This window comes from Halichoerus grypus, chromosome 7 (assembly GCF_964656455.1).
Source record: "Halichoerus grypus chromosome 7, mHalGry1.hap1.1, whole genome shotgun sequence".
Classification (NCBI taxonomy): domain Eukaryota; kingdom Metazoa; phylum Chordata; class Mammalia; order Carnivora; family Phocidae; genus Halichoerus; species Halichoerus grypus.
In genome coordinates this window covers 154,082,651-154,108,772 of record NC_135718.1, presented here as the reverse complement: position 1 = coordinate 154,108,772, position 26,122 = coordinate 154,082,651, and the positions used below count along the sequence as shown (strand labels likewise).

Genomic DNA, 26,122 nt, shown 5'->3' with positions numbered 1-26,122 from the left:
GCCGAGGGGACCCAGTGGGCCTGGCACAGAGTGGATGCCCAGCCCCCAGTCCAAGCTCTTCCTCTCGCTGCCTCACTCCCAGCTTTCTGCCGGCCTGCCTGTTCCCCTCTGGCTGTGTTCTGTCATGGTCCGCCCCCATCTTTTTTGGCTGGCTTGCCCCGCCGCCCCTCTACATTCCCCATTTCCTCTCCAGCTCCTTTCCCAGAACAGCCCATTTTCCTTGGGTAAGTCCTTCCCGAAGTCTAACCTTCTGTGGCAGGTTGCCTCTCCCCAGCCGGGCCACTTCCCAGGCTGCCCTGCAGCTGGGGCCCTGAGGGAGGGGGTGGGGTGGGCTCTATGGTAACCCTGGGAAGAGAATGCCCTTTCTCCTCATCTGCATACAGACGGCCTCATCTGCATACAGACGGGCTCATCTGCATACGCTCAGTGGGACTCTGAGAGCACATTCCGGAGTGTCCCGCCTGGCCCCTCCCAGCCCAGTGCTGGCATCCCGGCGAGGGAGGGCCCCCACCCCTCTGCCCCCGTCTGGGTCTGGGTCTTTCTGCTTCCAAACGGCAGCCCACCCTCCATGGCCCCTGTCACCCCCGCTGTGCCGTGCCCTGCCCTTCCTTCCTGTGCCGAGCCTGTCCCAGCACCTGCACCAGGAGCCTCCTTTCCAGGCTGGGGGGCCACCGGTGCAGGCGCAGGGCTGACCCCAGTCACTGGCTGCCTCCCCCACCCAGGCCCCCAAAACCCAGAAGGGAAGGAGGCTGTGAAGACTGATGCTCAGGCCGGCGGGTGGGCAGACCCCCAGCAGCTTCCTTCATGCTGACCCCAGGCCCAGACCCTGTCTCCGTTCACCCCTCCTCCCCAGAGACCGTCCCGGGGGTGGGGGTGCTGCGGGGGGTCCTTGCAAGGCCAGACAGCAGGAAGGGTCCTGAAAGGAGGGCTGGGAACCTTAGAAGCGCTGGCCAGGCATGGGGAGCCCAGGCTCAGTCTCAGGCTCTTCAATAAGCCACATCATGGTACAAATGGAATGGCCTCTTCTTGGCTGCGTCCTGGGCCTTGGTCAGCCCTCTGAGACCCTGTCCTCGCAGGAGGCCCTGGGCTCCTTGGTGCATGTGGGCGGGGGCGGGGGTGGGGGCTCCACCATGCTGAGGGTCCTGGCCATAGCCCTTCTCCTCTCTGGCGTCCATTTCCTCTGTACAATGAAGAGCGGGACTAGACCAGGTGGTTTTCATGTGTCCCTTCTTCCTGGAAACAGTGTCCAGGTGCCTAGCCAGGATTCTGTATGCAATTTCCGCAGCTGCCAGCGTCCCCTGAGGTTCATCTTGACCTCAGGCTAGGAGCCCTGGTCTAGGAAGCTGAATATGCTGTGGTCAGTGTTGAGATGGAAGGGGGGTTGTAGACATATGTGCATACATGCATATGGAGTATCTCAGGGAGGACACGGGGACCGGTGGTTGCCTTTTGGAGAGGAGGTGGGTGGCTGGGGACGGGGTGGGCAGGAGACATACTTTCCCTTTTGTGCTGTTGGAAGTGTACCATGCTTCCTATCTTAAGCCTTTTTATTTAGAAAGATTCCAGGTTTCAGACTATAATTCCATGGAGGGGCTGTGGTTAGATGGAGGAAGAACTTCCTAGAGGGTGATAGAGATCTCAGAAGGTGCTGATAGTCTGGACTCTAACGCTTTATAGGAGGAGCTCTGTAGAGTGAGAGGGGCCCATCTTTGGGGAGAGCACATTGGATATAGACACATCATGGGGGAAATGGGGTCAAGAGCACAGGCCCAACTCCTTTTTACTGCGGGTCCCCTGCCCTCGGGTTCCCACCAAGGTCTTGTTGGGAAGTCCTACCTGCTGTCTAACCTGAGTCCCTTTTGCTAAGTATATTCCTCCCCTTCTGTGTCTACTGAGGAGGGACAGAGGAAGCAGAGTGGGTGCTCTTTCTCTGTGATTTGTCCAAACACAGGAGGACGTTTGTGAAGAAGGGCCCCTTTGTGGGGGAGACAGAGGGCCACCCAGGGACCCCTGGCACAGGCACTCTGGGCAGCAAGCCCAGCCTCTCCCACTCTCTTGGTCCTTGCGGTGGTAGCTCCTCAGCTGGGAGCATCTGCCCATCGCTCTGAGTTAGGACTGGCCAGAGCCTGGGTGGCATTGCCCGGAGCCTTGGGGCCGCTGGGAGAGGTGGAAGCAGCCAAGGAAGTCTTTCGTCCCCACCCCACCCCCACAGGTGGGATCTGTGTCTTCCCGAGGCTTCCCTCTTCTGCTGTAACGGTGGCCCCCACAGCAAGGGTCTCTCCGGGAGCCCTCCCAGCCCTGCCCAGGTATATCACGACCACCAGGACTGGTTCAGCGTTCAGGAGTCTTTATTAGACATGAGATGGGACCTCCATCTCAGAGGACTGTCAGCTCAGACGACATAGGAGGGATCGGGATGGGCCAGGGGGATAGCTGCAGACACGGGAGCATGGTGGATCCAGGGGGGATAGGCAGCCCAGGCTGGAGCCAGGGCCTGGCCACGTCCATCCTGCTCAGGGGCCTCCTGGAGCAGCCAGCCAATTGCTAGAGTGTAGCCTCATCTTGGGTCAATCCAGGAGGGCTTCTCAGAGGGCGCCCACGCCAACTGGGGGAAATAGGTCCTTCTTTTGGTCTGAAAAGAAGAAGTGTCAAGAGTGAAGAAGGTTCTCTTTGGATGGAGACCTTGGCAGGAGGCAGAGGACAGAATTCCAGGGAGTTCGTCCAGCGGCCCTCGGGGCTCCCCTCCACCAGAAAGGCAAGGGCTGGGAGGCTCCATGATAAAGGGCTGAGTCTAGGCATCTCTTCCAGGAGCTCTGCCCAGGGCCATGACAGGACGGGGAACTCAGATCCCCAGCAGGTGAGAGATGAGGCGGTGGCCCAGGGGACTTGGCCGAAGGTGGGGAACATGCTTCCCTTGGCCGGGGACCAACCTGGGAGAATTCCAGTGGCTTCCGCAGCATCTGTAGCCTCTTCCCCGGTCCTGTCTTCACCCCCAAGGACGGTGTTAGCATCCCTCCGGTCGTACCTGAACACGGGCTGCTAGGCCTCCGCCCATCTGCTCCTACCTCTCAGTCGCTCCCAGTGTGTTAGGAACCTGTTCCACGGGAGCCACAGGGGAGGGAGGCAGCGTGTGCAGAGGACCCACCAGGCCTCATCTGAAGCCCCAGCCCAGCTTACTAACCCCTGACGCTGGGCAAGTCACATGTCCTTCGTCAGGCCTCGACTGCCCCTTTGCAAAGTGCGGGACAGTACAAGCCAGTTTCCAGGCCTGTTGGAAGACTGATGGAGAACATGGCTGAGCGAGGGGGCTCGCATGAGCAAGCGGGTGCCGAATCCAGGTGGGCCCTGGTATCAGGAGCACCTCTGTGGGCACGCGTCCCTCTCCTTCCCCGCAGGACTTGGGAGCCAGCAGCTTTAGGAGTCCCTGAAGTTCACCCATCTGACTTCTCCAAGGGCTTTGAAATCTGAAGAGAGAATCTCCGGAAGAAGAAGGGATCTGAGCCATGCCCCAACACAACGTACCTCTGCTCAGATCAGATGGTCCAGCCTTAGTCCCCCCTGCCCTCAGTTCTCCACCCCATGACCCCAAACCTGGCCTTTACAGGCCACTAACCTTGACTTGGGCCGTACTGTGGAGGGGTGTGATTGGGGTCTGCCTCACCCATCACACTGGACTCAGTCTCCCTCAAACCTGGGCTCCTCGAGGCCCTGACTTCCCTTGGCCCTCATCCTGCCCTGGCTCCCAGAGGCCCTGAGGTGAGCCGGCCGCCCCTCAGCACCCCAGCTGAGTCTGCTGGCCTCTCCCTCCAGGGCTCCCGGTTGGCTTCCTGGTCCCAGATCCTCAGCCGGCCTGGGAGCCCCATGAGCCCCAGGCTGGCCGGATTTGGGGGCCAACAGAAGGGAAGGTGTGTTGGGGTCTGGGGAGGGGTAATGGGTGAAGCTCAGAGGAGGGGAGGAGGGGTCCAGATGGAGCAGCCTCACCCTCCCACCCAGACACAGATAGCCAGCATCTCCTAGCAACCGTCCAGTAGTGGGGGGCGGGGAAACAATGATGTCGTAAATCATCCCCAGCCCCTCCCTGCCAGCCCACCCTGCCTCAGTGGAGAATGGCCTCCTTTCTCTCTCTCCACCTGCCCCTCATTCAGGATTCCCCCGGCAAAGCTAGACCCTGCTCAGTGCCCCTTCGGGATGCCCCTCTGGGTCAAGGTGACCATCCTCTGCCTTCTGCTTGAGCTCCAGAGGGAGGGAGTCCTCACCATCTCAGGATCTCTCAGGGACCCTGTCAGAACCTCCCAAACGCTGGGAGCAGGGAGACTGCCTTCCTAGGGGACCCCCCCGCCGACCCTGAGGGCCTGGGACACTATCACTTTCCAGTGGCCTCTGGTTCGGGCTTCTGTCTTCGGGTGGGGATGGGGGCAAGGGGAATTTCAAAGCATTTTGTGACACAGACTCCCCTTGTCTAAGCAAGATTTTATTTATTATTATTATTATTATTATTATTGTAAGTAGGCTCCACGCCCAATGTGGGGCTTGAACTCACGACCCTGAGATTGAGAGCCACACGTTCTACAGACTGAGCCAGCCGGGCGCCCCTCTAAACAACAGATCTTAGACTTGGGTCCCCAAGTCTCGAAGGGGCTCTGGGACCTCACCAAGCTGGCCAAGTGCCAACAGCTGGAGTCCAGGAAGCCCCGTGAAGTGACTGCCTCTGTGTGGCTGTGTGTTCCTCGCTCTTCAAAGTAGCCATGTCAAGCCAAGGGTCGAAGAACAGGTGCTTGGGCACAGATCGGGGCCAGACACGGGCAAGGACTTCCCAAGACAGGAATGTGCAGGATCATGGAATCTCCTGCTGGAGAGAGGAAAAGCCCATCACAGAAATAAGAAACTGGGTGGGAACCGTTTCCATTGATCACGTGAGTGCTTCCTCGGCCATATTACATAACACACGGGGAGCATTCAGCACAGAGCCTGACATACCGCTGGCCTCCATCTTGGCTATTTTTAAAAAATCATATGTTAACATTAATTTTTATGGGACGGCTAGCAGGAGGAAGGGATCCATCCCTGGAGACCTATCTCCCATCCTCCGGGAACCCCATGGGAAGATCCAGACAGGAGGTACTGCCCTGAGTCAAGATGGCAGCCAATTGCTATGGCAACAGCAGCAGGAGGAGTACGGGGGGTTGTGGGGGCAGCGCTGGAAAGCCAGCTGGTGCCAGATGGACAAAGCCGGCAGAAGGTAGCCCTGGCCGGGTGAGGCTCATGCCCCCGTGCCCAGGGCTGTCCCTCCATATGCCAGCCTCAGCCTGGCCCTTCCCTGCAGGCTCCAGGCCCCACGGATATCTGTGGGGATGATACCACACCACTCCCCCTCCTAGCTCCTGCTTGTACCACAAGGAGTGACCGCTTAGAGACAAAAGACCCTGCTGCTCAGAGGCTTGCGGGCCCATGGGCTGAGGGATCTAGAGAAGTCTGGACTGAGCTCACTCCTGGCAACGCTGAGTAGCATCGGGGACCGGAGAGAGTCTGGTGCAGCAGGCTTGGAGGCGGCTCTTGGACACACTCACTGAGGGGCACGGTGTCTGGCGAACGTGCCCTCTGGAGAACCCCACCGTGAGGGCCGCAGGGCTAGGGCAATGTGGGGGAACTTCAGCCCTGCTCCCCCCAGGCCTGCGGGTCAGTGTTTACACAGGGCCAGAGGGAAGGGTGAAAGAAGCTGCCGTCACGGGGTCCACCGTCTAGGTGTTAAAGATGCTCGGCGGCTGGAGGCCACGAGAGCTGCCGCCACGCTCCTCAGACAGGCCTCCACCACGGACTGCACCCAGTCCCTCACCCTCCGCCCCGGCGATCGCACCCTCACTTCCAAGCCATGGAAGCCTTCCCTGACTGTTCCCACCTACCTGCAACGGCCCTTCTAACTCTGCATCCCTTTTAGAATTAGCGCTGGACATCTGCATACAACCTTACAAAACACCCTCATTCACACGGACCCATCTGGTCCCTCAGGACAGCTGTGGAAGTTAGGATCCAAAGACCTTAAGTGACTTGCCTAAGGTCACCTAGCTTGTAAGGGAGGGAAGCCAGGGTTTGCATCCTGACCAGCCTGTCCAATTTCAGGGTCAACAACCGAAACCTCCTGTTGTCCATCCAGTGGATGGAGCCCTTCTACAGAATGTGTGAGCAAGCTGCAAGCTGACATCCTGCCTGCTGTTGGCACCCCAAACCCAAACATTTATGAGAAGGAACGGTGTGCACAATGAGGCAGGGGCGGTAGGGACGGTCTATCCATGCTGCTGGTCAGCAATAAGTGACACGGAGACCAGGCAAGGAGAGAAACCTCCCCCAGGGACGGCAAGACTGGGTGGAGTCTCAGGCAGCCTCGGGACTCTCTTCTTTCCACCCTCCCCACGCAACCCTCCCTGGGGGGGTCCCTGTGCAGGAGCTGGGGAGCACCATGGAAGGGAAGCTATGGCTTGGGGAAGGGAGGCTGGGGGGGCTGGCAGGATGGGGAGCTGCAGCGGGGAAGAAGGCCAGCAGCAAGGCCTCCATGCGGGGACCCTGGAGAGGAGCCTGTCCTGAGCCTGTCACTGTGAGAGCCTGGCCAGATCTCAGCTTCTCCATTTCCTTCCTGGGTCTGGTTAAAGCTTGAGCTACCCCTCAGTCCTCCCCTCCTCCAACACCCTTGCACCCTCCCCCACCCGTGGGCTCTGGGAGCTAAGCCCCCTCACCTGACAGGGCCCCTTCCATGGCCACTCACAGAGAAGCCTTTGTGCAGAGGCTGGGCCTGGGGGCAGGGTGGGGCCGCACCCCTACTTCCCTTCCCCCGCAGTGGCCAGCAGCAGCGCCTCACCTCCACAGCTGCCTCCCCAGCCTCCCACAGCCTTTCTCCAGGAGGGACCCCCTCAGAGCCCTGGCCCACCCCCTACAACCCACCCTGTCCCTCACCCCCTCTGCCAGGGATTTCCCAGGACCCAGTGTCTTCTCTGCTCTTCACTCCAGTCCCCAGCTGCCCGTCTTCTTTGCTGACCTTGGGGCACCGCTGCTGGGCACCAGCCCTGGCTTCTCCACCTCTCTTCCCAGAGAGCTCCCACAAGCCTACCCATGTGCATGTGGATGGTGGGGCAAGGCCGGGGGCAGAGGCAGAGACCCCTCCTCAGGTGGCTCCCAGGCCTTAAACATGTTCCTTCATCTGCAGACCTAACCAGGAGCTCGTGAAGCATCCAGCTGGGCACTGGGCTGAGTAGGCAGCTGGACGCACGTCCTGCTCCCTTCTGGGAGTGGTCATGTGCTGCCCCTCAGCTATACCCCCGCTCCCAGCATCCCTGAGGCTGTCAGCCAGCTCCCCAGTACCCCGTCACATCCAGCCTCCCTGGTGGGGTCCATGTCCCATCTCCTCCTGGCCCAGAGTCCCCCTAACGGACACCCCGACCCTGCCTGTCTACTCTCCACCACCCACTTCCTCAGACTTTGGACTTGATGACACTCTGTCTACCTTTTATCACCTTCACCCCCCATGTCACCACCTCGCCTCTGGCCCCTCCAGGAGGCCCTCCCTAACTGCAGCACCAGCGAGGTCTTCCCCGTCCTGTGAATCCTGTGTGTCTGCCCTCCCTGCCGGACCATTAGCTCCTCAGAGCAGTCCTGGGTCCCACCTTCGTCTTTGGCACGACCCCGGCACATAATAAGCAGGCAGTAAATGCCTGTTGATGGGATGAGCGGACGTGGAGGCCCAGTGAAGGGAGAGGAAGGTGTGGGTGTGAGGGGCACTACAAAGGGGGGAGATGGGTCCTGGTGTGAGTGGTGTGGAGGGGGAGGGCCTGCTCCCGATGGGACCTGAGGGCCTAGGAGTTTGGTGGGGGCAGGAGCCCGGCCAGACCGTAAGCAGGGCTGAACCTGTGAGCATCTGGACTCTGGACCACGTCTGGGGAGCGGCAAGCAGGGGAGCCCTCCCGGCCCTCCTTGCAGCTCGGGCCTGGGCATCCATGATGCGGGTGCACCCCTCCAACCTCTGCCCCGGGAGCTAAGGGCGGGAGCACAGAGAGCAGGTAGGGGAATGGATCTGGAGTTCAGAGAGGCCAGAATGAGCAAAGTGGGAGAGCGTCTGGAACCCCACGATGGCTGATGGGATACACTAGCAGGGCTGCAGAACCCTGGGGAGCACTCATGATGGAGACCTGGCCAACCCGGACGGAGGACCGAATGAGCAGAAGCCAGAACGCATAAGCAAGGATGTAACAGGACAGCCAAAGGCCACGGGAGCAGACAGGATGATGCCAGCAGGAAATGCTCTGTAGGGGTCGCCCAGCCTGAGCAGGGACGGTGGGCAGAGAAGACTCAAAGCTTCACCTCAAGTACACAGCAACCTGGCAGGTGGTCCTGCCTACCCACCACTTACCCTCTCCTTCCTCCTGCTGAGATGCCCAGTTTGACCCCTCCAGGATTTTTACATTACCCGCAGTCCATCAGATCCTCGGCCAGGTCCTCTGACTGCCGGGCTCACCAGGGGTCTGGAAGGAAACGGGAGGCCTCTCTACCAGCCCTGCCCCTATGCCAAGCTCATGCCCCTCTGGGGTTGCCATGCCTCATCCCTCCTGCCTTCCCTCTCTCCCATCCTCTCTTCCCAATTCCAGGAGCGGGAACACTCAACCACGTTCTGGTCAGCCAGCCAAGTGCTTCCTGTGGCCTCACCCCCGTCCCCCCCTCCATGTCCATCCACCTGTCAGAGGTGGACATCTTAGGGGCTCTAGCTGCCTAAGATGGCGGCCTCCCTCTCCCTCTGCTTCCGTTCCCACAGCATTGCCTCCTACCCCTGTCTCTCTCTTTCTGAAGCCTGAGCCCAACAAGGTGGGGGGCCAGGCTGGGGAGCCAAGCCCGGAGGAAGCAAGACAAAAAAGGACAGAAAAGCCGGCCCCTTGGCATCTCTCTTTGGCATCTGAGTCCAGCTCAGGGAGGGACGGCAGAAGGGAAGAAAGAAAGTAGTGTGAGTTTTTATTTCTGTCCTCTTCCTGCCACCTCCCCCCCACACACACTTTGATGAAAACAAAATCTCTCCCCTTTTCTCTCTTCTCCAACCCCTCCCCTTTTTTCCTGGCTCCTACCATGAGCCTCCTGGAATGCAAATGAGTTGTATTATGCAAATATATGCAAATCAGGCTTAACGAGCGGAAGGAGGGGGCAGAATGCCTAATGAGTAATGGCGGAGGGTGCAGATGGAGGGTGGCAGAAATGACCCCCTCCTCTTCTCCTGTTCCCACAGCCTGGAGGCTTGCTGGGGGTAGCAGGGTGTCCCTCACTTCTGGGAAATACTAGAAGGTCAAGGCCTCTGTCACCTGAGCTGAGAAGGCCCAGGATGGCCTGGGCTGTAGGTGAGGGACAGGAGAGCTTGAGGGGAGAGGGTTAAGTACAAGGGAGTCCTGCTCACTCGCACAACCTTCCCAGCGTCTCTGGATGCACCAGCCTCTCTGCCTGCACAGCTCGGCTCCAGGGCTGAAAAGAGCGTGATGCTCATGCATGCCAAGGCGTGTGCATCAGAAAGGAGGATTCCCAAGGGAAGATTCCCAACCAGACCCAGGTTCTTCCTGGGGGTGGGGGTGAAAGCTGTCTCTCTTTGTGCTTAGGAAGGTGGGGGTTGGGGCGGTTGCCATGGCAACGTAGCATGGAACACCCACCTCTCCAACATCCAGCCCCAGAGGACCTAAGAGTTGAGGGGGGGGGATAATAGGTTGACACCCCCTGATGCCCCCACCACCTGGCACTGCCAGCCGGAGATGGAGGCATCACATCCTAGAGAGAATGGCCCCTTTGTTTCTGGGCTCCCGGTGTTGGAGAAGCAGGCCTGGGCACACAGAAGGGCCTTTCCCAGGCCCTGTTCCAGTTTGCGTGACTCTTGCTGGCCTCTGGAGACTCCTTGTGGCCATCCGCTGGCCTCTGTGCCCTGGCAGATGGTTGCCCCCTTGCCTTTTCTCCCATGGGCTTACCAGCTACTGCTCGGTATGCCTTCCCCTGTGCTTCTGTCCGAGGCCTCCCCCCAAACCTCCACGGACAGAGAGAGAAGTTGGCCCCACCTCTTCCTGGCTTGTGTGGACACCTCACATGTCCACGCATGCCTCCTGTCTTTTTTTGTGCAAGGACAACCTGTGAACGTTCTCTACCAGCATCGGCATCCCAACAAAGGCAGGGAGGCCCCACAGGATATATCAGACACGGTGGGCAGGGCCAGGCTGGAGTTCAGGAGGCTTCATCTTGGCATTTCCACTACCCCGCTGAGTGACCTTGGTCATAACTCCTCCACTCTCTTGGGAATCTGTAAAATGAGGGATATAGGGCGGAGGCTTATTCTAGCTCTACCTGATCTCACAAGAGCTTCAGTTAAATCCTTCCTGAAATCTAACTCTCATCCTTCCTGCTGCGGCAGCGGCCCCTCACTCAGACTCCCCAAAGAGGACAAACACGGTTTCCTGAAGATGGAATGCCAACTGCCCTCAGCCTTTTCCTCTTCCCGAGACTCCACGGCTGCCCACAAACAAATCCCACAGATTACACAATCTAGAGACAGATAGAAGGACCCCCTCCTCACCCTCCCAGAGGGGGCCTGCACGGCCGGCTTACTCACCACCCGGGAGCTGTCCGTGGTGCTGGATGCGGCTCTGGCTCACGCGTGGAGGAAAGAGGGCGGGAGGGTGGTGGAGCACCCACCCGCCCCAGGTGAGAAGCTAAAGGGAAGAGAAGAAGCAGAAACATTTTGGAAACTTGTAAGCAAAGGGGCAGATAATGCAGAAGAAAGTTTCTCCTCTCTGAAGATATCCCAATTGCCAAAAGGACTTGGGGGGGAGGAAGAGCCCAAGAGCCAGTGCAACTCTGAACCTCACACCCCTTCATCCCTAAGGATGTAAGAGCCCTAGATTAGCTCAGTCTTCATCTGGATCCTGTTTGGAAATCCACAGGGAGATAGAGTCATAGTTCCTGCCCTTGGGGAAGAGCTCAGGTTGAGGTAGTTGATGGGGTGCACACCTCTACATTCCACCCTAAATTCTACGGTTCCCACAAGGAATTTAGTAATAAAGATGAGACAGATACTCAGGTGCCCAACAGTATTACAGATACGGAGAGCTGGAGAGGAAAAGTAGGGAAGGTAAGAAAGGGCACAGGTCTGCCTGGGTGCCTCTGTGTGTGTGCGTGTGTGTGTGTGTGTGTGTGTGTGTGTGTGTGTGTCCCAGGCAGAAGGGTAAGCCAGCCTCAGCGGTTTTTAACCCTAGTTGCATATTAGAAATATCCAGAGAACTTTCCTAGATACTCTGATTTCATCAGTCTGGAACTAGACCCAAACATCAGTATTTTTTTTAAAGCTCCCCAGGTGATTTCAGTGCATAACCAAGTCAAGAATCACTGGCCTGGAAGAAAGCACCTAAGAAAAAGTACAGGGGTTAAGCCTGATCAGCCAGAGGAAGAGACAAAGCTAGGGCCCTTGAAGAAGTAGGGAATGAATAGGGAAGAGAAGGACAAGCATCTAACTTCCCTCTCCTGGGAACTCTTGGTGGCCCCAGGCCCCATCTGGATGGGAGACTGACTCAGGTGTTGGGCTTGTCTCTTCTGTGTTGTGGAAGCTCAAACCATCCCAATGACATCAGGCAATGAGATGAACTGTCTCCCCAGCACAGTCCCTTGTGCAGAGACAGGGCATGGGTGCAGTAACCCTGAGGGCATGCTGCTCCCCTTCACCCAGAAGGTCCCCAGGGAGGCAGTTGTAGAAGGTAAACAGCAACAATGGTCTCTTTCAGTGTCCAGATTCCAACCCTTCAGTCCAATTAGCAGACACGGCAAACAGCAATTCAGCTGCCTTCAGCCGCTGTCATAACAAACTCAGAGCAGCCTTAATGGGGGGATTAGGGCAGGAGGAGGGGGGTGTCACTCTGAGCCTTGGGAGAGCCTGGGTGGCAAGGAAGGGTTCCCCTTTTCTCTCACCTCTCTCCTATCTAAATATGCACCTACGCACCTTTACCTTCCATAACCCTGCTTCTCATTTTCCTCAAAGCTCTGAGAATGTTTTCATAGTTTTGTCTACTCCTTCTTTTCAATGATTTTAAAGCATTAACCTAAATGCATTTTTCTCCTAAGGAAGTTGGCACACCCTGCCTCTGGATGAGATCGTGCCATAACCCCCCAAGATCTCTGAGGTCTCGATAGCAAAGGAAGGAAAGAAGGTGAAAAGGTCAATCTGTACCCAGAGCACTAAGGTGGGAATGAAGTGAAGAAATAAGTGTCAGAATATTCCAGTTCCCAAACCCTGGGAAGGGCAGACTTCAAGTAGGACTTCTAGACCCAGAAGAACACAGAGGGGCCTGTGTTTCTCTGGCGGGTTACTAACCTGGGGAATTGATTTGGCAGTCAGAGAGGTGGGAGGTTGGGAGGCAAGAGGAGAGAAAACACCCCTTCTTAAAGTTGCTCCGTGCTGAAGAAAAGTCTGCACGCTGATAGGCAGGTCTCCATTTTGGTCTGTTTATTATACCCACTGCCTAACGGGTCCTTTACCTAAATAAACTGTGTTTTTAGTAATTCTAGAAACTTAATGGAATAAGCTTGGAATTATCATCTACTCATGCCATATTTCTCTATCTACATAAGTCAGTTTACCAATCGTAAGTACTCTACCAATAGGTGATAAGATCTGTTGAGAAGAGAAAATACGATGGCCCTTCTGTCCCAAGGGCTCTAGGCTCTTCCCTGAATGGGCTGTTCATCCTCTCACCAGCCTTCAGACACTGCCTACCCAGGTCCCCAGCAGTCCCTCCTCTACTCCAAAGCTGGGAAAGAAGGAAGGAACTTCCTCAAGTTGAAATGTCTTGAGATCCTCAGTCAAGAACATACCAAAGAGCTGTCCTTTTTTGCATTCTGAGATCGATCATATGCTTTCAGATCGTTGTTCTGAACTGTAGCAAAAAAATGACTCTTTGCCCATGGATATGATAACATATTACAAGATCTTTTACATAGAATTCTTTGTTTGCTCCATGTAACAAACCTGGGGGCATACATTCGTCTCTCCTTTATATAAACATCCTGCTGAGGCTCAGAGATGTTGCAGCTGGTAAGTGATACACCCAAGCACAGACCTTGGTCCAGTCACATATGCTCTTTGCATTTCTGTCCCTCCCCAGGCTTGCTGACGGTGATGACGTTTATGACTGGGGAAACCTTTCAATGCCCTGAATTGGGGAAAATCTGACCCAGGGTGAGGGTGTGAGTGATAATCAAAACTTGAGTCAGATATTTAGGAGAAAATTGCCTTTGAACTCCTGGACTCAGAATCCAATAGGAAGGCACTGGAATGAGGGTGAGGGAGGAAAATGGGTGAAGAAACCAGCTTAGAAACCATACGAGTAGAAATAGGTGGATGTCGCAAGATCAGAAGAATAAAACTAAAAACTCGTGAACACAGAGGTGTGATGATACCAAGCCAGAAATTCGCTAACTGGTAATGGGTGAAGCCCTTGCGAGCCCCTTCAAGCCAGCCTCCCTGCACCCCTACCCGATCAGTTTGCCTAGTGGGCTCAGCTGGAGGAGGTTTCATCCGGAATAAAAGTTGGGGGAGGCGGGTGGCAGGACTCAATGGTATCACTGTGATGTCTGCATTTGGTAAACCCTCCCCAACCCCAGAGTGTCTGTTCCTCTACTGGATTTACAGTTATGCCTAGTCAGGCATCCCTGATCGGACAGCCAGGCCTCCTGCCCACCGTGGATCCATCACACACACACACACACGTCCAGCGTCACGTCGGGTCACTCAGTTTCTCACCCTCGCGAGCAGACACAGACAGCTCCCAGCACAGGCTCCCATCGTTCTCCTGACAGCCCTGCCCACAAGCCCACGCTCACCGGCCACGTACACAGAAGGCAGCACACCCCCCCACACACATCCCTCCCGGCCTCTACCCGCCCCCGGAGGAGGTGTTTGTTCTGTGTAGGGTGTAAGCCCTCCACCCAGCCGCTCCCTCAGGCCCTCTAGTCTCCTTGGGAGACCCAGCGGTCAGATGTGCTCATGGGGCCCCACAATAACAATATAAACCCACTGTGGTTAAAATATAAGTTCTAAGTCTTATGTGGATGAGTCTCAGCAGATCCCAAACATGCATTTCCAACCAGCTGCATGAAGAGTTAAAACAAACAAACAAACAAACAAAAAATGGGAGGGGCGCCTGTGTGGTTCAGCCGGTTAAGCATCTGCCTTGGCTCAGGTCATGATCCCCGGGCCGGGATGGAGCCCACCCTGCATCATCAGGCTCCCTGCTCAGCCTCTCCAGCTCCCCCCCTGCTTGTGTTCCTTTTCACTGTCAAATAAATAAATAAAATCTTCAAAAAAAAGAAAAAAAGCCTGTCTTTCTTGGTGCTCCTCCTCCTCCCCCTCCTCCTCCTCCTCGGATCACAACCAGGCCTAAGGCTCTCATCTCTCCTGGACCTTACCTTTCCCCTGATGCCCCATCCCCTCCCTTCTCACTCATCCTTCATCCGCAACTTAGTCTCCCCACCTTACCCTCTAGTCCTTCCCCCAAGGTTTGAAACTATTCAGGGGCATTAGCTTCCCACTGGGGTCTGTGGTTCCTCATCTGTAAAATGGGGTTAATAGCAGCCACTTCCCAGTGTCAGAGGATCAAAGAGAAGCACGTAGACAGAGGCTGTTACCAGGGGGTACGGTGTTAGGGAGTCTTAGTCCCTGCCCAAACCTGCTCCCTTTCTTCCTAATCCTGTCTCCACTGCCCCCCTCCAAAAATACCAAATTCCGAACAGCTGAAAAAAGTGAGAGGCAGCTAATCTCTCCTTCCTCCAAACCTGTGAAGGGAGGAAACGTGTGTGCTCTAGGCTCTCTGAAGCCTGACTGTTTTAGTTTGGATTCCCCAATATTTCTCCCACATAATATATAATTGAATCATAATCTCCTCGCTGTAAAAATCAGTTCCTGGAGGAAACTGTAAATTTACACAGGGAACTGGAGTCTGTGCAAGGTCATTTTGTCCAGTTGTCCCGCCCTTTTTCTCTCCCTGCACTCTGGACTGCCAGCCGGGTGGGGGGGAGGGAACGGGGAGAGGGAGTAAGTGCAGCGGGGCTACTTCTAGCTTTGTTACATTTACTTTTATTTTACCAAGTGACTCTGGACCATCCTTCTCCCAACTGCACCGAAACATTTTTGCTTAAAATATTTAGGTCAGGCCAGATAAACGGATTCTTTTAGGAAAGGCCCTGATTAATCTCTCTAATTCTTTGCTTTCTCTGGGCAGCATAAGTACTAAGCTACAAATTCCTTTGTGTTTGAGCTCCTTGAGGCCATTTGCTCTTGGAGATGATTTCTAAGAGAGTGAGGATGGGATAGCAAGGTAAGGTGTCTTGAAAGACCCCAACTCAGCCCATCTGGTCAGTGAAGACAGAGCTTCCATGAGTAGCTTTTCAAGACATCAGACTGAGGTCCTGAGCGGAAAGAGGAAAGAATATGGAACAAGGGAGCTGAGAAACACTCTGCACGCCCCTGCCCCAGAACCCAGCCTGTGTCTCCAGGTCTACCCCCACTTGTCTCCACTCTCATTCTCAGCTCCAGCTCAGCTGGGCAGACCTACAGGGCTTCAGGGAGTGGATGAAAGCAAAAACCCCAGGTGGGGTCTTTGCTCTTTCCTTTTCTCCTTGAGAGGAGGTCTGGGGGGGGGGAGGTACTCCCCCAAAGCCTCTCACCCCAGCAAGAGCTGTGCAGAGCCTGCGGGAAGCTGTTCACCAGCGCCCACGGGAGACGCCTGGGCCGGGAGCCCTAGGCACTGTCCCAAATAACCCTGCAGCTAGATGTCAACGGATCTCTGCCTCGGAGCAGCTTCCCCCGCAGGGGCCCACTCCGCATTCTGCCCGGAAAGGCCCCATCCTGAGGAGGAACCACCCTTCCCCTTTCTCGCCTCCTCCCAGCTCATAGGGAGCACCTGGCTACCGTGAGCCCGGGCGGCGCCTCCTACCTGCCTGGCCCCGGGCTGGGGTTCGGTCTTGAGGCCCGCGGGCCACCGGCATCTCTTCTCGCCCGCGCGGCCCTGGGGTCCTCGCGCCCCCAGCCCCTCGTGTATGCCTCCCCCGCCCGCCCATGCGGCCGGCTTTCCCGGGACCCTCTGCGCAGTGTATGGGGTTATTTTTACTTTCGGTTATCTAGCTTTATGAAGACTCCACACCACTCATACAGCTAGATAACCAAAGATAACAACCAACCCCGCCTCCTGGCTGCCGCCGCCGCCTCTTCCACGCAGCCTCCCGGCCGCCGCCGCCGCTGCCGCCCGCCGGTGGAGGTGGGAGAGGGCACAGGGGTGGAGGTGGGGGCGGAGAGAGAAACGGAGTCCAAGACGGAAGGGACCCCGAGTACAGGACACAGACACCACAGAGACCGAAAAGGGCGTGGGAAGGACGCGAAGGCCGGCGGCGTCGAGGTCCGGGGATGGCTCCCGGGCCCCAGGAGCTCCGAGCGCCTCGATTCCCGCTCCCATCTGAGCCAGAAGCGGCGGCTCCGCGGGTCCTTCCGCAGGAAGAGGGACTCGCGGGCTTTTCGCGCCAGCCGGGACGACCGCAGGGACGGCGGCGGAGGCCTCGACAGCCCCACGGGGTCCCCACCGCCCTCCTCTGGAAGCTGCAGGGCGCGCCAGACAGCCCAAGCCTCTGCGTGGGAGCCGCGGGGACCCCCTGCTCGCGAAGGGCTGGAACAAGGGCGCTGACTAAAGCCGGGGGCGAGCAGCGAATCGTGGGGGAAAACCCCCGGCGGCGTCCTGGCAGGGAACAGGAAATCCTGGCAACCCGGAGGGAGGCAAGCCGGTGCGGGGTGGGCGCCCCAGGGCCTCCCCGGCGCGTCTCGGGGAGAGAAGGAGAGGGCGAAGACCCCACCCGGGCGGGGTTCCGGGAGACCCCCCACGAGATGGGGCAGGCGGTGCAGGTGAGGCGAGTCCCAGGCCCCGCGGGACCCCCAGAGAAACGGCTTTGTACAAAGAGGTCCACAAAGCACCCAAGGCTGTGAAAATGGTCGGGGGTCCGAAGCGAGAGGGGCTCTAGGGCTTGGCTGGGATTCCGATCGGCAACGGGAGTCGACACGGAGGTCCCGGCAGCCCGGAGGAGGGTCTCGGCCGGCCCCTCCGGGCGGACGCGCAGGCACGCTGGACGCCGAGGCGCTCGCCCACCTGCTGCCCCGAGCCGGCCAGGCCACTTACATCGAGCCCAGGGCGCCCATCGTGCTCTCCAGCGCGGTCCTCCCGGCGCGCTCCCGCTACGGAGAGCCGTGGCCCGGGGTCTGGGGTGCCAGGGCTCAGCGGGCGCCGCGGTGCGGGCGCCCGCCGGATCTCAGCCTCCGCCGAGCCGCGGTGAGCGGGGCCGAGCGGGCCTCGCCTCTCCAGCTCCCTCCTCCGCCGCGGCCGCCGCTCTGGCCCGGGCGCGCTCCGGCTCCGGACTTTTCATTCATCCTTTCACGCTCCCTCCCCAGGCCAGCCTCCGATTGGCTCCGCAAAGTCTGACGTCACCGCCTCTTCTCCCCGCCGGCCCGCCCCTCCCCTTCCAGGGAAGAGCTGGAGCGCGCAATTGGGGCGCCCCTCCCCCCCAGGAGCGGGGTTGGGGAGGAACTACCACGTCTGTGTGCTGACCCCCAGCCTCCTGCTGCCTCGCCCACCCCGAGGCTCGCCTGCCGTCTCCCGCCATTGCCATTTGTGGTTTTAATCTCCATCCTCACTCTTTGTAGGCCCTACATTTTCCATTTGGGCCCTAGGTATGTTGCGCCAGGGTACGGGGCGGGGGGGGGGGGGACTCAGAGATATCAAAAAGAATCAGATAACGAGATTCTGCCCCTACCTGCCTCCTCTCCTCAGGATATTCTTTGTGCTTGTCGTGTTCTGATCCCTTCCAGACTGGGATCCTAACCTTTTAGGATGGGCGGGAATCTCGCTCTTGTTGGTTTCCAACCCAAAACAGTGAGGGAAAGATTCTGGAAGTTAGGGACTCCTACTGGGAGACGCGGGGTCCGATCGAGGCTGGGCCTCCCTAGTCGCGGAGCAGAGACGGGAATATCTCTTGACCCTGCTCCCTACACCAAGGTTGGGGGTGGGGAGGCTGGTGGATCTCAGCTGGAATTAACCTGGGCAGTATCCGCACATTCCACTCAGCCACGGAGGCCGGCCCCGCGCGCCTCCACCCCGGCTCCGTCTCCAGTGACGCTGGAGAGCTGGGCTCAGAGGGAGAAGGATCGCTCTCAGCAAGGTTTTCAGTTCCGGGCTTTCCTGACCTGGCTCCCCATCTGCCCCGAGAATCAGAGTCCAGTAATGCCGCTTCCCAACCCCGGCAGCTCGCGCCTCCCCGCAAGCGGGATTCGGATTCTCGCTGCCTGGCGGCACTCTCCCAGAGAGAGCTGTGGGCCCCTGGCTGAGCCTCAGTGTCTGCCAGGGAGCAGTCCCCAGTCCCCAGGTACCCCGTCCCTCCAACCGCCCTACTCTCAGCCCCTTTTCTGAAAAATCCTACAACCTAGATACCTAGAGCCTGGGTGCCTGCTTAATACCGGCCGATTCCTATCACCTGGGATCCTCGAACACTGTGCCAACAGAGGTGCGCCCCTCAGTTGCCAGCAGGCCCAGCCAGACTGTTTTATCCACTTGGGGGGGTCGCCTCTCTGCACCTTCTAGGACAAAGCCGAACCTGGATGCTCTTCCCCCTGGTTAGATGCAAGCCCATGGCCAATGGGTTTCATTTTATGCACCCCCTTAAAGACTGGAGAATGTCTGAATAGTTGCTACACTATTGTGAGGTGGGGGACACTTTGAAATAGGACAAAGCCCTGGGGCCTGCATTTCCCCAGGAGAACAGCAGTGTGGAGCCTGGCTTCCCCAGTCTCAGGGTCTTCTCAGGGCTGTGCTTGGCACAGCTCCCGCCCCCCCTCCGTCAGCTTCCAGAGGGTCTCAGGACCTTTACCCAAGGGAAAGGCTTTCTAGAAGCTTCCACAGCATCCATTCTTTACCCTCTCAGAGCTGGGAGCACACCAGCCGAGGCTGTAGGGAAGGAAGGAAAGAGACAAAGTGTCCGCTGCCTACTTTGTTCCCGCCCCTCCCGCCCCTACAGCTCAGAACGGAGCCATGGGGGAGCACTGGGGTCTCTGTTGCCCCAGTTCAGATGCAGAAAAGTGGAATCCTCCCCAAACACTCTCACAGACAGACTTACCCTACTGGCACGCTGCTAAATGCATTCTCTAAAGGCACCCTCCATACCAGGCCCGGGAGAAATGATAGGCCCCTCCAGCCTTTCAGCTTCCTGCCTACAAACCTCCTCAAATAATTCCAGGTACTCGACTTCGTACCTCTTTATACGAAACCCAACACCCTGCAGACATTCCAGCAACCCTAGATAGGGCCTATACTTCTCCACACACACCACCAACTTCCCCTACAAATATTCCCCCATTTGCCCCCCCACATGATCCCTTAAAAGCACCTGAAGGGCACTTTCGCCCCCTCCTTCCTCCCCCTCACCCAGCGCCTGGGAGGCTGGGGCCAGCAGGTGGGGAAGAGCTGGCCCATCCTGCTAGCCAATACCCTCCGCTTTCTTCCGTCACCAATCCCAGCCAAGTCCCCTACTCTCAGTGGGCCCAAGCTCGTCTCCACAACCCCTGACCCTGGAGCCACCCAGTGAGCACAGTGAGAGGCAGTGGGGACCAGCGTGAACCTTCCTCCCCTTTCAGCCCCTGCTGTATTTTTGCTGGGGAGGGTTAGACACAGAAAGGCTTCTTTGCCCAGTGGAGACACTCCCACCCCTATGGGCCAAAATCAGACTCAGCTGGACCTTCTCAAAAACTGGGGTCTGGAAAGAAATGGGTACATTTCCAAAATCCCCCCCCCGCCCCCCGCGAATAGCTAGATAAGGAGCTGGGTCCTCTGCTCCTTGTTGCGGCTTTGGGCGCTGCAGAGCTTCCGGAGCCTAAGCAGTGCCCAGTGTCCGAGGTAAGGAGGCCCCTACAGCAGAACCTGGAGGTGAGTTTGCTTTGGAATCACCCTCTCTAGCCAGATTCCGGATGGGGCCATTTTTTGTTGGTTTTGTCTGGGCAGACTTGACAACCTGACCTCCCAGGGCTCCTGCTCAGGGATGGAGGTGAGTGGGGCCTCTGTCTCCATTCCTACGGGCGTGGAGGGTTAAGCCGGGAAAGAAGCAGAAAACTCCCCACCAGCACCTTAACTGGGCTTGCTTTGTATATGAGGCCATGCTACTCTGGTTTCCAGAAGGAGAGTGCGTGGAGGGGAGCAAATGAGACAGCCCTCCAGGGCAGAGGCAGCGTCACACATATTGGGGCCTAGGGGATCTAATACTACGCTGAAAACAAGGTGGGTGCCCAGGAAAGAGTGGGTTAACAAGGGTATGTGCGTGCCCGGCTGAATTTGCCCTCATGTGCACTGAGCGCGAATGGGTGGAGAGGGAGGGTGTTGACCAAGTGTGGGTCCCGCATGGGATCTGCATGGGAGGGGAGGGGAGAGGCGTAGCGACCGCGCTGCGTGTTAGTGACTATTCGGCAGTTCCTTTGACCACAAGAGACCCTTCCACTATCTAGAATTGGAAACAGCAGGCCAGAGAGAGGCTGCCAGCTGGAGCAAAATGGGTGCATTAGGTCCCCCCTGTGCTTGGCCTGCCAGCCTCAGTCTCCCCAGGAAGGCCTCCGCTGGAGCCCCCAGTACTCTGGGCTGAGGTCGGTGTTCTATAGAGCCATGGCCTGCAGACCCCACCCCGAGTCCTTCCAGGGAAATTCTGGGGTACCTTGGGGAGAGCCCCCCAAGTCCCCAGTATAGATCTGAGTCTGCAAGTGTCTTCATTAGCTCAGAGCCTGCCTTCTTTGCCCGTGCCTGTCCCCACCCCCATCCCTCCGGTCCTGATGCCCACCATTGTCTGTGCCTGAAGAGGCCCATGTATAGAAAAACATGGCCTGAATGAGGCTCTCTGGATGCAGCTTTTGGACAGATTTTTATAATTTGGGTCCAAAATACATTTTGGCATTAGGCCACTCTCTTGAAACATTCAGGTAATTAAATAAAAGGCGTATTTTTTCTTTGTTTCAATTATCGGATTAATTTGCCTTGAAGTTAATACAGATGAAAGCTGCATTTGGAAGAAGGTGGGTTCAGGTATTTATTTCTGCCTTCTAAGTGCATCATTATTATGAACATTACCACACATTATTCTTTTGCTATAGAATATTTGCATTGTCTGTGGGATAGTGACACATAAAAGCAAGAATTGGCAAAAAAAAAAAAATGCTGAAGCAGTGACAAAACAAATCTGTCTATCTCCATAGGGGCAGAGGAGGTTAGAGGGCATGGGGACAACATGGAAGATTTTGTCCCCGGGGATGCCACCCTTCCCTCCCCATGAGGGTGGTTTTCTCCTGTCGAGAGGCCAGCCTGAGAATCCTTGGGCCTCGCCGATCACTGCCTCCCTGGCCGCTCCCAGTTCTTAGATCCGTAGCTGAGCTGAGCGCCTGCCTCAGAGCCCTGTGGAGTCGGGGAGGTGAGGACAAGGTGACGACGGAGACGGGAGAGGGCCCACCCTCAGCGAGTGGCCTCCTTGGGGGCAAACGCACGGGTGGGCAAGGGTGCTGAGCACGCACACCCGCGTGCAGACGTGACCCTATGCACCAAGACGAATGCCACCATCTGTGTCCACGGCACTCCCGGCCAGGGCCTCCGACGCTCCCGGGGGCTCAGCCCGCACACACCCTCAGGGCGTGCGTGCCTCCCGACCCCTGCTCCCCACGCCCCACGCTGCTCTCCTTTCTCACCTCTGTGGCCCCGCTCTGCAGCCACCCGCCTGCCTCCCGGGGTCAGCCGCTGCCGCCCAGCCCCCGGGAGCGTCTGAGAGAAGAGGAAGCGTCCCCTGACGCCCCAGGGCCTCTCCTCCCTGTCACAGAGCTGGGTGCGGGGGTCTCTCGTTCCCACCACTAACGGCTCCACAGGTCTTACTACCATCAGAGGGGAGCACAGTCAGGGCCCCAAAGCTAGAAGAGGCCGGGTGGGGAGAACAGGAGGCACGGAGGGGATGCGGGATGCAGGGCCAGCTCCGCCCCCGCCCCCCCGCCCCCGCCATCAAAGCAAACAAATAAGAAAATAAATACCCTAAAAGCCAAGGTGGCCCCCCACGATGACACCAGAAGCGGGGGCTGCTGCTTCTTGGATGCCCGGCCCTGTCAAGGAGGAGAATGTGAAGGTTAAAGTGGTTCCAGTTCTCTCCCGCGCATCCCCCTCTCCCTGCCGCCCGCCCTCCTCGGTCCGTCCCTCCTCCACAGGCCAGGCTGCCCTCTTCCCTTGCAGGGCTCCAGGCAGCACCAGCAGCCGCGGGGAGAGAGCAGCCCGGATGCCTGGACGTGCAGGCGGGCAGGGCCCCCGCCAGCCCCACGCTGCCCGGACGACGGCGCCAACTCAGCCCCCGCTCACAGCCCGCGCTGCCTCCGGCCTCCAGCCGAAGCTAAGGGCCCCTGGCTTGAACCTGGAGGAGTAGTCCCTCGCCCAGTGGACACCCTCTCCTCACGGCTCCCGGCTGCTCAGGGCAGAATGAGGGATCTGGGGGCAAGGAGACATGTTTGTCTGTCTAGATCTAACTGCAGCGTATCTGTAAAGTCCTCGGCACTGAAGATACGGCCAACCCTGCTAGGTCTCTAGCTTTCTCACCCTTCCATCCAGGAGAGCAGATCCTGGAGCTGCCCAACGTTCCCCTGGTCCTCTCCTTCTCTGTCTCACAGACACAAAAGGTGAGAATACAAAGCAGTTTTTTAAATGTTAATGTTGGGTGTGGAACCTAGTCTCAATATTTTATAGTCTCACCTTCCCAGTATTTTGCTTTCAGGCTAATTTTGATTTAGGGGAATGACGTGGGTGACCCAGCTCCTGATATACCAGGAGAAGTGTATTCACGCGTGTGTATGCGGGCGTATTCGTGTGCGTGCGCGCATGTGTGTGTTGGGGCAAGGTGGTGAATCCTTCTACCTCAAACTCAATCCACAACTACTCCACCTTCTTTCTTTAATCAGGAAGATAATCTGCCTTAATGCAGAGGAAATCATAAACAGGCAGGGCTGGGGAGCAGGGATGAGCCTCCCATCCCAGCCCGATTTCTAGGAGGGGTGCTTGGAACGCCCTGCCCCACTTCTCAGGGCCACAAATGCCCACTCGCCTCCCAGCCTTGGCTCTGCCAGCCCACCCGTTCATAAAGGACTGTCTCGGTCTGAAATGGTCCTCACACCAAAGAGGGGCCAACCCCCACAACTTGCAGACTGGCTAGAAAATGGACACAAACACAGCTGGGGGACCTTTGGCTCCTGCTTTCCCCCCATCGCAAAGGGGCGTGGGGTCCCTGGAGCAGCAATGGCTCTCCCTGCGGAGCCCTGCCCTGCACCCCCCACACACACCGTGCGGGGAGAGGGGAGCATGGTGACAAGGACCACGCCCCAGGAGGCACGGAGCATGTTTGGTGACTGGCAGCCTCAGCCTCTCCCAGAAATCTGGCCTCTGGGGGACCAGAAATAGTCTGCGGGGCCTCCAGCCCCCATTGCCCCACAGGGGTCCCAGCCTGTCGCCCAGGGTGGGGACAGGAGTGAGAATTGTGCCTTCTCTCTATTCCCCCGGCCCTTCTTGAAAAGCAAGAAATAAAAACGAGCATCAGATGGGGCTGGTGAGAGCTGCAGTGGGGCTCCTGCCCCTTCTGGAACCTAAGCATCTGACCCCAACACCTCACTGGCCTTTCAGCTCCCCTGAGCCCCGTTCCCACCTGCCAGCTCATGGGAAAAGCAGGGAAGAAGAGGAATTAGATTAATCTAAAGTCTATAAAATGCTTTGGGGTTTTTTCCTAATTCTGGTCCCCACCTGTTTGGGAATGTGGTTCCTCCCCACGCCTCCAGCCCCAGGCCCCAGCTCCTCAGACCTTGTCCTCCCCTAAGAGCTGAAGTCCCCGGGGCAGAGAGGAAAGAGGTCAGGAGTCCAAATACAGAACCATCTTTCTCTTCCCTCCCATCCCCGCTAGTCTTCCTCCCTGCCCCTCCTCTGGTACAAGCATTAAGATGTTGGCCGTCTGCTGGAGCGAGGGAGGGGCGGATTAACAGGATCAGTAGTACCGTGACCCTAAAGCCCCCGAATCCCATTGACAAACTTGGTGAGCTGTCTCCCGTGGGCCAGGCTGGGGAAGGAGGGGACCAGGAGGCGCTCCGGGCTCTGGTGGCGGGGCAGGGCCACTGCCTCAGCTCCCTGCTGCTGCCCTGGGCGCCCCGGAAGCAGGAGGGGAGACCCCGCTCTGCCGACTCCCCCTCCACACTCACGCCCCACCCCTGTGGGTCACCCCTACAGCTTTCATCAGCCCTTCCTTTCTGGGATTGTTGCGTCTGCCTCCTAATACTAGCCCGTGGGCGAAGTAGGGCGCCCCGACTGGTTTTAGGGGATCCCATCCCACCCCGGCCCAGGTGCCTGAGGGAGGGAGGCCCGTCCAGAATGGCCACTCACCCGGCTTCTGTGAGGAGCAGAGCCGCTCAGCGGCCCCAGCGCTGGGCTGCCTCTCTCCAGCTCCTTCTCGGGGCGGCTCCAGTGACGTAGCATCTGTCTGTCCATTCAGGAATTCCGCTCGCCTCTCTCTCTCTCTCTCTGGCTGCTCTCCCTGGAAGGCAGCAAAGAGGGGGTGCTGCCCCTGTCTGGAGACACCGCGACCACCAAAATGACAGCCCGCCTGGAGGAAGCCCCCTCCCCTCCCGCTCTGAGGCCGGTGTGGGAAGGGGTCTTTGTCATCTCCTCTGTTCCCCACCTCCTTCTCCGGCCTTCTCCAACCTGAGGCAGGAAGAGGGGGCTCAGGAAAGCTATTGTTCCCCCAGGCCACCCGTATCCCCCAAGGAAGCGCGAGAAAGGGTGTGACAGACACGCACCGTCCCCAGGCTCCTGCCCGGTCCAGCTGACCTTCGGACTTGAGAGCGCGGCTAGACGACGCGCGTCCAGGGTGGGGAGCGGAGTGGAGAAGGAGGCACAGAAAGAGGACACTTCGCCATTTCGGGGTGTCCCCGAGCCCCCTTCCCAAGCCTCCCCCAGCCCCGGGCCCTGTCAGCTCCACAAATCACAAATCCACATCCTAGCTGTGCAGGAGAAAGTGACCCTTGGGAGACACTGCACCCACGGTGGGGACGGGAAGGCCAGCGCTTGGAAGGCTAGACGGGAGACGGGAGGGGTGGGACCACGGATTCAAAGTGGGCGATAAATTATCTCGTTCTCAGAGAAGGGAGAGCCATTTGGGGGCTGGTTTCCAGGGCTGGGGTCCCGAGATTTGCTGGACGCTGGGGCCCAGAATGGCACAATGGCCGGTCCTCTCCGTCACCCCCACCCCGCCCCTCCCTCCCCTCCCTCCCGCTCTTCCTGGCCGGCCTGGGAACTCAGTCTGAGCTCGACGTGACAGACAGCAGGCCTGCATGCTAATGAAGTTTGTCCCAAGTTCATTGTCAAAGCCCCCCCTTCCCCAAGGCCCCCTCCCCTCCTCTCTCATACACAAATCTCCCTCCAACTTTTGTCCCACAGACCTGGAGGCCACTTGAGTCCCTGCCGGCTCCCTCTCTCCCCCTCCCCCACTGCTTTCAGTGTCCCCCTGCCCATTACCTCCCTCAGCTAGGGCGGGGGCTCTCTCCTGTCCCCGGTGCCTTCCTAGCCACCTTCCGGGCCCGCGTCCCCGAGCTCTGAAAGGGGGATTCTGAGGGCTTGGGTCAGAGTCCACGGGCCTGATGCTTCCTTCCGTACCCCGGAGTAGGGGGACCAGGGGGAGGTGGGGAAGGCCAGACTGCCCCCCACTCCAGCCTCGGCTCCCCTCCCCTCATCCCTCCCATTATGATTATTTTGCTCTCCCCTTGATTACATCTGCTTCACTAGCTCAGAAATAAAGATCCTTTGAGACTAATTTTGCGCCCCCAGCTCCCCACCCCTTCCCTCCTCCTTCCCTCTAGGCCTGGGCTCCCTTTAGCTCCTTTCTCACCGGCTGGAAGACATTGAGCTCCTTGTCTGGGGGCTGGGGGGCTGATGGGAGGGGTGCCAGGGGGATGGAGGGGGTCTCTCCAACTCTGGGACGTGTCCAGCAATCCAAACCTGTCCTC

The 26,122-nt window shown here is 58.1% G+C and overlaps 1 protein-coding gene across 21 annotated transcripts; it reads right to left on the bottom strand.

The window, feature by feature from the left end:
• Positions 1-2,330: 2,330 nt before the first annotated feature.
• Positions 2,331-25,649, bottom strand: LOC144382641 (uncharacterized). 21 transcript variants are annotated; one of them, XR_013450010.1, is made up of 7 exons: positions 25,635-25,649; positions 24,917-24,967; positions 24,504-24,688; positions 22,130-22,198; positions 10,613-10,712; positions 4,653-4,849; positions 2,331-2,632 (listed from the first exon to the last, which is right to left on the bottom strand). XR_013450010.1 is itself a non-coding variant. In XM_078078531.1 (4 exons), exons 1-4 carry the CDS (start codon positions 24,606-24,608, stop codon positions 2,586-2,588), a joined length of 321 nt encoding a protein of 106 aa, XP_077934657.1. In that variant the 5' UTR covers positions 24,609-24,659; the 3' UTR covers positions 2,331-2,585. The 21 variants fall into 21 exon arrangements, 1 of the variants encoding a protein (XP_077934657.1); XR_013450011.1 differs by having other exon boundaries at positions 24,504-24,654; XR_013450016.1 differs by lacking the exon at positions 25,635-25,649 and adding an exon at positions 10,065-10,303 and having other exon boundaries at positions 24,917-24,931.
• Positions 25,650-26,122: the final 473 nt, after the last annotated feature.

Excerpts from the sequence above, each read along its gene's own strand:
- LOC144382641 (XM_078078531.1), bottom strand. The coding sequence starts at position 24,608 with ATGGACAGACAGATGCTACGTCACTGGAGCCGCCCCGAGAAGGAGCTG. Across the intron at positions 22,199-24,503 it reads CTGCTCCTCACAGAAGCCGG|GGCCGGGCATCCAAGAAGCA; the intron begins GTGAGTGGCCAT and ends CCTCCTTGACAG. Across the intron at positions 10,713-22,129 it reads GGGCCACCTTGGCTTTTAGG|CTTCTCACCTGGGGCGGGTG; the intron begins GTATTTATTTTC and ends TCTTCCCTTTAG.